The sequence below is a fragment of the Mesocricetus auratus genome, unplaced genomic scaffold, assembly GCF_017639785.1.
Source record: "Mesocricetus auratus isolate SY011 unplaced genomic scaffold, BCM_Maur_2.0 Super-Scaffold_100004, whole genome shotgun sequence".
NCBI lineage: Eukaryota > Metazoa > Chordata > Mammalia > Rodentia > Cricetidae > Mesocricetus > Mesocricetus auratus.
In genome coordinates, this window is record NW_024429189.1 from 27903683 (window position 1) to 27917210 (window position 13528).

General features: G+C 39.8%; 1 protein-coding gene across 12 annotated transcripts in view; it reads right to left on the bottom strand.

Annotated features, from left to right (window-relative positions):
• Ccdc148 (coiled-coil domain containing 148) overlaps nucleotides 1–13528 on the bottom strand; it is a 261051-nt gene that overhangs the window by 176372 nt on the left and 71151 nt on the right. For 6 of the 12 annotated variants that reach the window (XM_040745389.1, XM_040745390.1, XM_040745388.1 and 3 more), the window contains 2 exons: nucleotides 6275–6337; nucleotides 5292–5413 (listed from right to left, as the gene is read on the bottom strand). The exons of 2 other annotated variants lie outside the window; for them this stretch is intronic. In XM_040745389.1, the coding sequence (XP_040601323.1) occupies nucleotides 5292–5413; nucleotides 6275–6326 (174 nt within the window). In that variant the 5' untranslated portion in view covers nucleotides 6327–6337. Of the gene's footprint in view, nucleotides 1–5291; nucleotides 5414–5560; nucleotides 5632–6274; nucleotides 6338–13528 lie in introns of those variants that run through there. 4 more of the 12 variants (XM_040745395.1, XM_040745386.1, XM_040745392.1 and 1 more) reach the window with 4 other exon arrangements.

A 13528-nucleotide genomic window follows, 5' to 3' on the forward strand; every position in this document is an offset into this window, starting at 1 on the left:
AGATAGTTTGAATAAATATGTCAAAAATAATTAATTCATTAAAAGATCAGAAAACAAAAGTCTACTGCATCTGGTTTATTCTGATTGTCTAAGATATGAAAGCCCTTTTGCAATACTGCAGGAGACCTATAGGTCAGAGAGTCCAAGTTCAGAACTAACCATCTGCAGGCAGTGTGCAGCTGAAGCTACAGTGCATGTGATTACACATTTGACAAAACTCACTGGGATGTGATGTGAGCTCTAGCAATAAAGAACTGTCAACATAGCACAAAGGACAAAGCTACCCTAAGATGCAGTTCCTCATCTGTCAGGCTGGCAGGGACTCGGGTATTTAACAAAGCAGTCCACAAGGCTCTGAAGCATGCCCCTCTTACACTCTAATGGGAAGAGAAAACGATACAAGCCCCACGGAAGGGAATATGGCTACACATAAGATGTTTGCATTGATTAACTATGACCTAGCAACATCATTTATAGAAATAGATTCGAAAACCATCTTGGCAAAAGTGTACCAGCCTAGTGTACAGAGCGAGCTCCAGGACAGGCTCCAAAGCTACAGAGAAATCCTGTCTCAAAAACAACAAAAAAAGTGTACAAATTATTCACTGCAGCATTGCCTACAATAGAAAAAGACTGGAGAACAACAACAACAAAAAAATCCATCAGGAACTGTTCTTTCCACTGCAAATCAAACCCAAATCTGACTAGTTCTCTAGATGTAACTATCAACATACAGGAAATGCAAAGAGAATGTTGTTTAATGACACACTAATGATGAAGTTGGCATAATTCAAACTGTGAGGAACTATACGACCAATAATGTGGCTTCTTCAAGACATATAAATAATAAAACTACAAGACAATGGAGGGCACAAGATGAAGCAAAATTACAAAAATGAATCGCAATGGCTACATGGTATGCAGATGCCTATTTGAGTAAATTTTGAAATAATCTTCTGAGGCAATCAAGGAAATTTAATAGTACTAACTAGGGGAAACAAATTATTGAAAAGTTAATACTTTCATGTGTGATGGTGGTATGTCAGGGCTTTTAAGTTATAATGTTTTAGAGTAATATACTAAATGTTTACACATGAAATATTATGACATCAATGATTTGCTTCAAGAGAGTTTAGCATGGGAGAGGGTGTGATAGCAACATAAACAAAGCCAAGGCCAAAGCTGGAAAATGACACATGGTGACTCATACCATCCAAACTAATTGTATTCATGTGTGCAATTTTCTATAAGGTTAGAAAGATGGAAAGACATCTGAATTAATGGAAAGATAACTGAATTAAGCAAGAAGATACATCCACAGACAGTGGTGGAGCACGCTTTTAACCCCAGCACTCTGGATGCAGAAGCAGGCAGATCTCTGTGAGTTCAAGGCCAGCCTGGTTTACAGAGTGAGTTCCAGGACAGCCTCCGATGCTACAGAGAAACCCTGTTTTACAAAACAAACAAACAAAAAAGAAGATACATCCATTTGAAGCAAAGAAGGTCAAATCAAAATCATCATGAAGGTTGTTTTAAACTAATAAATCACAAATGTAAACACAGTGTACCACAAACTGACCTCCGGTTTCCAGCCCAGGTCTACTATGCAGCTTCAGATTAGAGATTGGTCTTTGGGCAGCTTGACGCTTACCTCAGAGTCTCACCTGGCATCAGAAATTCATCATGCTATACAGGGGCTATATAGAGCAGTAACACACCTACCCCACACCCCTGTGTCAGTAATGACACCCTGGCAGGCAGCTGAGCTGTCCAGATCTAGCTTGAGGTGCCATCTTTACTTCTGGGTCTACATGTCAACATCCTATCATTCTGTGTCTATTTAGTAGTGCCAGAGCAAAGTGCTGTGACCATTAACAATAGCTGTGAAGACTGTTCATCTCATCTGTAAAAACTGAATGCATACAGTAGTGAAATGGACAGGAAAATAGACACAATGCAAATATGCAGAGTGAGTTGCTAGTTATATGACATTAGACACAATTACTCTTTGAGCCTGTGCATATTTTATTAAAATGTAAGTAATAATATAATCAAGATTAACAGAGATAGCATTGGTAATTCTAGTTAGTACAGACTGTTTGGCATATAAACATCTATAATGCTAAAATAGATTTTAAAAGCCTTATTTAATTCCCAGCTATTTAATTCTATTTAAACTCAGAGTCTTTTAACGAAACATTATTTAGAAATTATTTTCGTCTTAGAAAGTAAATTAAAGCAAAATGTCAATGTAAATTCTCTAAGTTTAATGAGAAGAAAAAAGTTTCAGAATTCATGTACAATTCCTAATACATCTTCCTTAATGCAGATATAATAAAATGTAAATTACATGAAGAAATATCAAAGTATTAGAAAGTTACGTCGCAGTTCTCAAAACACGTTCCTTCTCACTAACCAACATTGCAAAACAACTGATGAGACACCAAAGCTGTAAAAGGACAGACACTTCCTTGTATTATGAGGAATCAAGATGGACAAGTTGAGGGAGGGATTGAGAGGGAGAGCAAAGAAAGAGATATCACGATAGAGGAAGCCACTATGGGGTTAGGGAGAAACCGAGTGCTAGGGAAACGCCTAGGAATCTACAAAGATGACCCCAGCTAAGACTCCTAGCAATAGTGGAGAGGATGCCTGAACTGACCTTCCTCTGTAATAAGATTAGTGACTGCCCTAACTCCCATCATAGAACAGAATTCAGTAACTGGTGGAAGCAGATGCAGCGACCCACAGTCAAGCATTGGGCTTAGCTCCTGGAGTTCAGTTAAAGAGAAGGGAGGACAGATCATATGAACAAGGGGGGATCAAGATCATTGGGGAAAACCACAGAGGCAGCAGACCCAACTGAGCTAGCAGTAGCTCATGGACTCTGGACTGACATCTGGGCAACCTGCATGGGACCCAACGAGGCCCTCTGAATGTGCCTTGATCTGTTTGGGGGGAGGAGGGCTGGCAGTGTGACCAGGACTTATCCCGGTACATGAACTGGCTTTTTGGAGCGCATTCCCTATGGTGGGATATCTTGCTTAGCCTTGATACAGTGGGGAGGGACTTGGTCCTGCCTCAACTTGGTATCTCAGACTTGGTTGACTCCCAAGGAAGGCCTTATCCCCTCTGAGGAGTAGATGGGGAGTGGGATGGGGAGAGATGGGGATATGGGAGAAGCAGAGGGAGGGGGAACTGGAGTTGGAATGTAAAAATAATAATAATTTTAAAAAGCAACAAAAAAGATAATTCTCTTTTTTCCCTCCCATCTTGCTGTAAAAGGGCTGGGATTACAAGTACAGGAGGTACATCTGCTGTTGAGTGGCTTCTGAGGGCTGGGACTCCTACAGCTTCTCACGTGTGTGTGGCAAGCACTTTACACACTGGGGTGTTCCTGCCTCTGCTTAGTTAATGTTTAATTGACCTTGAGATCTCAAGTCCAGTGATGTTTCCTTTAAAAAGGGTCTTTTCCTCTTTACCCCCTCTGAGGAGTGGATGGGAGATGGGAAGCCGGAAGAGGGGAGGGGGCAGAAGGAGGGGAGGGAGGGGGAACTGGGGTTGGTATGTAAAATGAAAAATAAATTTTCCTAACCATTCCTTCAGGACCAGGTCTAGTTACTATACAACGAGAAACATGTTTTTATTGTGGTTTGTATTTAACATTATTTTATTCCCTGGTTTATTTAACAGGCAAACCAGCAAACCGTGCCTGCCACCAAGGGTAAGGGAGTAGAGCTAGAAAGGAGACAAAGCCTAAACTTTTATGGTCTGTGGTGACTAACTAATATAGGAAATAATACAAAAACAACGTTATAAAGCATTAAGAGGAAACAAATACATATTGGATTTCATAGTCATTCTTATAGTGGATGATAATAAAATGCGTATAAAATATGTAAGTATGCATGCATAGATGGATGGATGAATGAGTGTGTGTGTGTGTGTGTGCATGTGCATATTTTAACTATGTGAAGTCTCAGAACACAAACCACAGGCAACTCTTCCAGGAAGACAGTCATGGGACTTTTCTGTGAAATTACATGGAAATGTCTTCTTTTTTTAAGATTCATCTATTTCAATTTTGTGTGTATGGATGCTTTGCTTACATGCATGTCTATGCACCACTTTCGTACAACACCTGTGGGACCAGAGAAGAGCATTGGATCCTTTGGAACAGGAGTTTATAGACAGCTGTAAGCTGCTGGAAATCAAACCAAGGTCCTCTGGAGGGGATGCCACTGCTCTTAACCACTGAGCCATCTCTCCAGCCCCTGAATTGTCTTTTTACAATGACAATAATTTACACTCAAACCTGATCAAGCAAACCCTGCCCTACTTTGTTAAGTGCCTGCCTCAGTTTGCAGTGATAAAGCTGATGAAGATATGTCATTTCTCTAAACTAAGGTATTACATGTGCTTTGCATTTGGAAGAATTGCCTTTTTAAAAGATCAATCTTAATAATAAAAGACACACAAAACCATCCAAACTCTAAAACTTTACATATAAATGGAAGCCTGCTTCACCAGGTTTTTCAATGCAACCAAGCAACAACACACAAAATGCTATTTTTAATGAACTCTATTCTTTGCACAAGAGAAATACACCATATGAGTAATCCTCAGAGATTCATAGCTCTAAAATATATGCATGATCATTTGCGCATGACCCCTTCAGATTTAGTCAAGGTTATCCTTTTCATGGCACTAGACACATATTCCAGGGAAAATAAATAAAATTCTATAATACAAAATACTCAAGAGCATATTTATTTTGTGTGTATGTATGGTGGACACACGTGCCAGCCACCACATGCACATGAAGTCAGAGGACAACTTTAAAGAGTTGGCTCTCTCCTTTCACCATGTGGGTCCTGGGTATTGAACTCAGATAGTCAGGGCTGGCAACAGACACCTTTCCCCCACTAGTCGCCATGGGTATATTTATATGGAGAAAGAGCACGAGATTGAGAAATAAACCATGGCTTGTCAGAATATTTTACTTTTCCTACCAAGTTGAAAATTGTTGAAAGCTAAGGAAATAACCATCTTTCCAAAAAATAAAGTTGGATACAGACTTCATAATAAGAATTTGTAGTGCATCTAAATTACAACGCATCGCTGTCAGGACATCCAATGGATGTTAGCTGCTGCTCACTATCATTAGTAGTTGGAGGTTCTAATAACTACTTGCACGGTCGCTTATTTTCTATTTTCAACATAAATACTATCATCCCTCCTAGCAATTCAATTTACCAAAGTTAAAAAAAAAAGAAGAAGAAGCCTCTAACCTTGTTCTCTGTGGAAGCAGACGCTAGCTTCCTGGCTCTGGTTAAGGCATATAACTGTTGGTAGTCTGCTGGCTTATACCTGAAGTTTCTCATCCCGTTTTTCATATGGAACGCCTGGTTATCTGGGGTTTTTTGTGAAAACAGAAAAAAATGATAGAGAAATAGTGTCACATCATTCAAACTCAAAATTTAGGGGGAAAATATTGAGGTTAGATCACGTTTTTATTTTTAAAAGCAAACAAAAGATGGTTACAGCAGTCATGACGTACTTGATACTCTGTGTCTAGAAGCTCTTAGAAGCTGGGTGCTGCATTCCTTGTAGAGCATGGCTTCCAATGTTCTGTGTGTGGTAGACAGAAAGTTGCCAGTGCCAGAAACTATGATGCTACTCAGTCTACTTGCATTTCAGACATTTAAAAATATGTTCTGTATTAACAGTAAATATTTGAGCATCACATCTCTACTAATGAAACTACGCAAGTAGACACTGAAGCACCAATGAATTTCTAACTCAAATAGTTAAATTTGGGAAAAGACTTTTTAACTAATGCTAAACTAAATATGCAATAACTCAAATAAGATTCTAACTACATAAATATTTGTGTACTCGCCGCCTAAGACATAAATATCCTAATTTAGTATATTAACTTTTTTTGATAAATTGCAGGAAGAGGTCCACTAAGGCCAAGGCATAAATCACAATAACCCAAATAATTCTAACAAAAGTGCGTGTTTGCATCAATATGAATAAGTAATATCTGCTATAAGAGAATCCCAAATGTCTTCAGGAAAAACATATCAGAAGAAGGTAACAGTGTCCTGGTCACAGCTGTGACTAAAACAGGATAGGTCAGTCATTCAGTGTAAGCAAAACCAGTTTTCCTTATTAAAATTTTAGAAATCAGCATTCTAATTTTGTTTCTTTTTCAACTGCACAATATACTATATATCAAAAGGACAGATGGAAGACGGTGAAAAAATACCTGAGCTGTCATTTCTCTGAATCATCATGAACGGCCAATCCCTTTTGTTCATGCTTTCTGTACCTGTCAAGGCACAAGAGACTGTTTACATTTCACAGACTGATTTCCTAATATTTTTAGAGATGTGTTGGCTCATTATTTTCAAAAGTGAAAACCAGGAGTGGCTGTCATAACTCTATATTCCAGACATGTTTTATGCCACTCATCTGTGTGTGCACCTAGTGAGGGTTCACATGTATGTACGTGTACCAGTGAGAGGTCAACGTCTGATGTCATTTCTCAAGAGCCAACCTCCGTGCTTTTTGTTTAAACAGAATCTCCCATGGGAGCCTGGCACCTACTGACCAGCCTGTCTCTGCCTTCCCGGTGCTGAAATCAAGCACACCCCACCATACCAAGCTTTTGTACAGAACTAATGATCTAACTGGGTCCCCCTACTTGTGTGACCAGCACTATCGACTCGTCCCTCTTCCTACGCCCCCTTCTGTGTCGGTCTTGTTCTTGGTCACCCCTACTCTTTTCCCTCTTAATGCTCCTTCATGAGGTTTCTCTGACAGATGAATACTCGATGATTAGGGAGGGACATGTGCCTTGAATTTCTGGGAAAACACATCAGTTGAAGAATGAGTTCTTCACTTTCACTGCAATAGTGCTGAGAACGTACCAACCATGCCCTCAGCCCTTTCAAGGAGTGACTTACTGCTGTGGAAACTTGATCTGCAGGCAGCCTCTGCTGTCACCTCCCCCAGTCTTGGACTTGGCTGCAGAAAACAGCCTTGTCTAAAGGTACACCTTTCTGGGGACAGACAGCCCTGACCACTGACTGAGCAACACAGGTTATTAAGCAAGCTGGATCCAACACCTGATGCTCTCATGAGGAAAACGGCTTCCTGTTGCCTTAGTTTTCACTTGCTCCATCCTGGCTCACTTCCCCCACCCCCGCACTCTTTTCACGGGTGTGGGTCATGAGAAACACCTTGCACCCCCAAATCTGCCTCAGAACCTGCTTCCTGAGAACCCATGTCTGAAGTGAGCAGACATGTCTCTCAGAAAGCTCACCTCCACGGCAGACAGGTTAATTAAATGGGATTGAGTTATTGCACCCTCATTTCATAAAATTTTGTTCCACATACAGTAGGGAAAGCTACTCACATCTACTGGTGTTTAGAGTAACCCTAAATCTTAAAGGGAGGAGAAAATAGCAAAGGTCCATGACTTTTTGAAAACCCTGCCAATATACCCTGTGTAAATTGCCCACCGGCATTGTGAATAAGGTTATACGCTCTAGTGTGCAATTTCTAATGGGTCATCAACCACAAACACTGTGTTTTTAAGGCTTTAATAACACTGGCGCCCCTCGCTAAGGCTGCTCTCTGCTCACACTCCCATCTCAGCCAATGAGCTTCTTCTGAAAGTCACATCCTATCTGCTCGGTTCTACCGGCACTGTAAGAATCAAGCCACCTCTGCTTGAATGACATAGCCACACCTCTCCATCAGAATTAGAGAACACCTCTTGCTGCCCCTATCCTGTTCCTGTCTCTTCCACAATAACGTCTAACTGTCATCACCTTTACATAATTACTAGTTAGATGCTTGTCTCCCTCGATCAACATGGTGACTACATCGCATTTCCACTTGCTTCTTGTAATGGTCGCTCTTCACTGCCAACTTGGTTGAATTCAGAATGACCTAGGAGACACACCTCTGGAGAAAGCTTCCAGAGAAGTTTAACTGAGGAGGGAAGATATGGGAGGCACCATTCCATGGGCCACACTCCCACACTGACTAAAAAGGAAAGGGTGGAGTGTGAGCACCAGCATTCATTCGTCTGCTTTCTGGTTGTAGACACAGATGACCAGACACCTGCCTCATATTCCTGCTTCCATGCCTTCTCTCTCCATGACGGAATATACCCTCAAACGCTGAGCCGAAACAAACCCTTGCTTTTGTGAGACATTCTATCGCAGCAACAAGAAGATATCATCCTTGATAATTTTTTGTCAACTTGACACAAGCTAGAGTCATTTGGGAAGAGGAACCTCTGCGGAGAAATTGTGATTAGTGATTGATGTGGGAGGGTCCAGCTCATTGTGGGTGGTGTCACCTTTGGGCAGGTGGTCCTTAGTGGTATAAGAAAACTAGCTGAGCAAGCCAGGGGGAGAAAGACAGTAAACAGTTCTTGTCTCCAGGTTTCTGCCTTGAGTTCCTGCCCTAAGTTTCCTAGATGATAGGCTGGAGCCCTGCAAGATAAATCAACCTTTCCTCCCTTTTGGTCATGCTCTTAATCACAGAAATAAAACTTAACAGAGCTTACATAAAGCATACTAAGTGTTCAACAAGTTCTATTTAAGGACATGAATAAAAAGTTTCTGGATGCCTTCAAAACTCAGAAGAAGGTTAATAATTTCTAAGTATACAGTATCTCCCCTTTTCCTAGCATGACATTTTATTTATTTTAATGTGTTCAAACAGTGCAGCTTACAGACAGATAGATGTCGTTTAGGCCCATTGGGCAAGTTAAGTGAAGGAAGCAATCAGGAGCAAGACCAGAGGAAATGGAAGAAGATGGAAGAGAATTCCATGCCAAACGACAAACACATACTTCTTTTCGTGTTACAATACAGGTGCCAGGCACATAAAGAAGCAAGTATCCTCATCACACCTACCTGAGGCTCTCAGTTCTGGCTTCCCATGCCTTGTCTATGTTTTCGCTGCATTCTTCCATCTAAATTCCTTGTCTTAAGTCTTTATCTAGGAGACCCCACTAGTCCTCTGGTTCATAGATTAGTTTTTCCCAATGGATAGCTCCACCCCTTTAGAGTTGGAATTCCTTCTTCTTGGCATTGACATCCAAAGCTTCAGGATCTTAAACAAAATGAGTCTTTCCACTTCCCTGTCAGTCACATCGGTTTATGTGTGCCTGGTTTTGTATAAAGCCTGGCTTTGTATAACCTGGTCTCCTGGTTTTCCAAGGAAAAACATAAAAACTACCCAGTGTAAATTACCACCTACACATAGTTTTACTAATCTTTACTTTTATTTATTTACTTGCTTATGTGCGTGCGTGTGTGTGTGTGTGTGCATGCATATGTGTGTATGCATTAGTGAGCATGTGTGTGCCATGATACACATGTGGAAATCAGACTTACAGAGTTGCTTCTCTCCTTCCACCATGTAAGTTACAAGGATAAAACTTAGGTCAACAGGCTTGGCAACAAGTGTCCTTACATGTTGAGCCATCTTTCCAGCCCCAAATTTTAAATATGGGTATAAAAATCTCACCCTAGGATGACCTCTAGAAATCAATAATGTAAGCTGATGGGAGATGTCATTTTGTAAATCTGTCTCTTATTGGTTGTTGAATAAAGCACTGTTGGTCAATAGGGAAGCAAGATAGGTGGGACTAGGAGTCAAGGAGGATTCTGGGAAAGAGAGGCAGAGATAGACACGATTTAGCCATCAGGGGAGCAAGAGGTCTGGACCCTTTCTCCGGTAAGAGAAATACTTAGATTAACAATTATGTGTTACATACTTAAGTCAGAGCTAGCCAGTAAGAAACCAAGCAAACAGCCAACAGCTTTATAATTAATATAGTGTCCTGTGAGTTATTTGGGGGTTCAGATGATATGGCAGGGCCCAGGCAACTGTCAAAGAAAGACTACATTCTACAGTGAGCAAAAGCCAATTTGTTTTCAGGAACTTGAAATCTAGCTTGGCCCAACCATACAGAATTCACACATTCTTGAAGCTTTTGAAATAATTACTTGCTCTTCAATACTATTGTATACTTCTAAGGAATGATTAAATTTGGGCATTACGAAAAATGGATTCACTTGTGGTGTTTTTTATGTCAAAGAACTGAGTAGACATTCAGATTTAGAATTTGGAAACTGTACAAACAATTGACTTGGTCCAGCTTCTCCTTTTAGCATTTGGAATGCCTAAGATTCAGTAGAACAAAAAAGATCTAACAGCCAGTGACTAGCAGAGCTACTTCGCATAATGAAACTTTTTGGAAATAAGGCTTAATTCATTATCAGTATGGTGAGCAAACCCAACTAAGATGAAATTGTTTGGTGGCAAACCTACACTAAACACATTTGCCCTATTTACTGTGAAGTTTCACATATTGTGCAAAGCTTGCAGCGTATTTTATTGTAAGGGACTACCCTAGCTCCATCAGGGTTTTCAATAATCCGGAGACTATTTGCTATAACACAGTTCTTAAAATGTCTGAAGAACAAAATACACAGTTCCCATGCACTTCAGATAAAGGATTGTCAAGTGACCCTCAAAACAAGTGCATGCTACCCACACCATTTAATATCCAAAGTGGCTGCTGCAGCCTGTGGTTAAAGGCTTGGAGTGAGTAACTATTGCTTTGAACTGGATCTCTCATGCCAAATCATTTAGAATGCTTGGTCTTAGAAAGTACTCCAAGCATACATTATGTGACAGCTAAGAAAGTGCTTGAATGCTGTCAAGATGATAGGCTTTCTACATATACTTAATTACCAAAAACATTTAAAATTAATGCATCTAGGAAAAGTATCTTAGAATACAAGATGGATACTTTTATACACAATGTAAATGATAACTTTTCAGTGGCAAGAGGTTTGAAAACCATTTTAATGTAGAGTTCCATTTTATAGATCTGATAGAGAATCTGAACTTTTGTTAAAAAACAAAAAAGACAAATTAACTCAGGACTTTCAGATGCCCCCTCCCAAGCTCCACCCCTACCCCTCACTGCCTATGCCAGGTGGGAGAGCTGGCCCTGAGGTCATATAGTGGGAGAATTGTCCCTGCCCCAGTACTCGGAAGAAAGGCCCCTGCACCTACCCTAAGTAGCGCAGTAGAGCTGACTTTGATGGTGTAAGTGTGGAAAAGCCAACTCTGAGGGTGTGAAAGCTGGAAAACTGGACCCGCCTTGCTGCTTACTGCCTAGGATGAACAAGCAGGGCCAATGACGGAGAGCTTACCCTGGTGGTGAGGATGGGAGACAGCTGGCAGGCTCACCAACCCTGCAACTACCCAGGCCCAGCACCAGGACTATGAGTTGGTCCACCCCAACATCACCCCATCTATGATCTGCTAGAACACGTGAAGGGGCTGGTCCTGCAGATCAAAGTTGCAGGATCCCTATGACACAGGACAGCAGCAGGATAACCAAAAGGAGTCCTAGTGAAGGCCCAGTATCAATAGTGCAGCAGAAACCAGAGGCCTCGCACCAGACTAATGACTCTTTGAAACAAACACTTGCAAATAAAGAGATATGAATAAAAGGTTTTACTATGTGACTCACTTACATGACACTACAGCTTCCGTGATGAGATTTTTTCCTTTTTTTTTTTTCTCTTAAATGTTGCAAGAGCAGAGAGTAGATAACAAGGGACAGGAAATGAATAGGATCAAGATGCATGATGTGAAAGACGTAAAGAATAAGTAAAAAGAAAGTTAAAAAAAAGGAGAAAGAGAAACAAAAGCACATGGGCGAAACTAAGTCTCTACAGGGTAGGTGAAAAGTCAGTACTTCCCGAAAGATTAGAAAAATAAGTAGCTGAGTTATAGTTTATAAAATGAAGTAGTTTATTTTTTTCACAATGTTAAAAGTTATTTTGACCTATTTTCTGGAGGGAAAGCTTTTAATATACTGAGGAAAAAAGTTATATTTAGACTTAAAAATCAGAAAATCTATAGCTATATTAAAAGCTGATAACAATCTTACAGTGTTTGGTAAAATCCTTGCTATCTTAGAAAACTCATCCTTGTGATTTGACAGACTTTGGGGATTCCCCCATGGAGTGCCTCACCCTCCCTAGGGAGTCAAGGGAAGATGGGATAGGGGGATGGTGAGGGGTGGAGGAGGAGAGAAGGGAGAGGGAGCTGGGATTGACATATGAAGCAGGTTTGTTTCTAATTTAAATTTTAAAAAAAGAAAACCCATCTTCGTGGTTACTGATTAACTACATATCCATATAATTATTATGTGGATATCAACATGCAATAGTTTTGATATGGTATCAAATTATAATCTGTTCCGTATGACAGCTTTCAAAATGTTTTAAATGTTAGTTCAAATATTATGGCTAGAATCTAGCTTGAGTGGTAATGTTTTCCTAATATCCAAAATCCCCTCTTAAATTCTAAGCAGAATGGTTCATGTTCATTGCATTGTGAAACACTGTGCATTCTAGTTTGCAAAAGATAAGGTTTTGCCCTGGGAAAAATTAATAGAGCCAAAATGAGAAATGATTAGAACTAATCATGGTCAGACGGCTCTTTTACATAACAAATATCCTAATGATAAATTCAAGCATAATAGGAAAGATCTAACTCTAAAGAAAAACCAAAACAAGGTATCTAAGAATAAACTACTTAAGAAATTTATGGGATTTGTCCTATAAAAGACTCCAAAATGCATTGTGAAAATAAAAGGAAACTTAAGCAGAAAGGGTCCTGCAAGCCACATCTCTAAGGTGGCAATCTCTGAGCTGTAAGTTTGCAGTTAATTTTGACTTTGTTATTGCTTAAGCACAATTTCTAACCTTTTATCACAGAAATACATAACACACACACACACACACACACACACACACACACACACACACACACACCCTCACTCCCCCAAAACAAGATAAGCTGCTTGTAGTTGGAATATTCTGTCTCACCAGCCAGCACCCAAACAACAACACAGAGACTTATTAACTATAAACACTTGGCCATTAGCTTATGTTTGTAAATAGCTCTTACAACTTAAATTAATCCATATTTTTATCTGTGTACTACCACATGACTCAGTACTTTTTTTTTCAACAAAGCATGTTCATCTTGCTTCATCTCCTGGCTACCCTACCATTCCTTCATCCTCAAGCTCTTTCCTTGTCTTCAAGTCCCACCTAACCTCTTTCTGCCCAGCTATTGGTCATTTAGCTCTTTCTTAAACAAATGAGAGCAACACATCTTCACAGTATACAAAAAGATTGTTCTATAACATTTCACCTTCTTTGTCTAATTAAAAAGGAAGGTTTTAACTTTAGCATAGTAAAACTATATAAAAGAAAAACAGTTATCAAGTAAGAATTATAATTACAACATCTAGTCCATTTGTATTTGGTAAATTTAAAGAAAATATTCCTTTATCAAAGTTTTATATCTAATTTACTTTTTATCCTAACTCCTGTTACTAACCCAAAACTATTTTAATTCTAGACCTCAAACATTTTCTTAAATAAATAATTTAAGCTTTTAT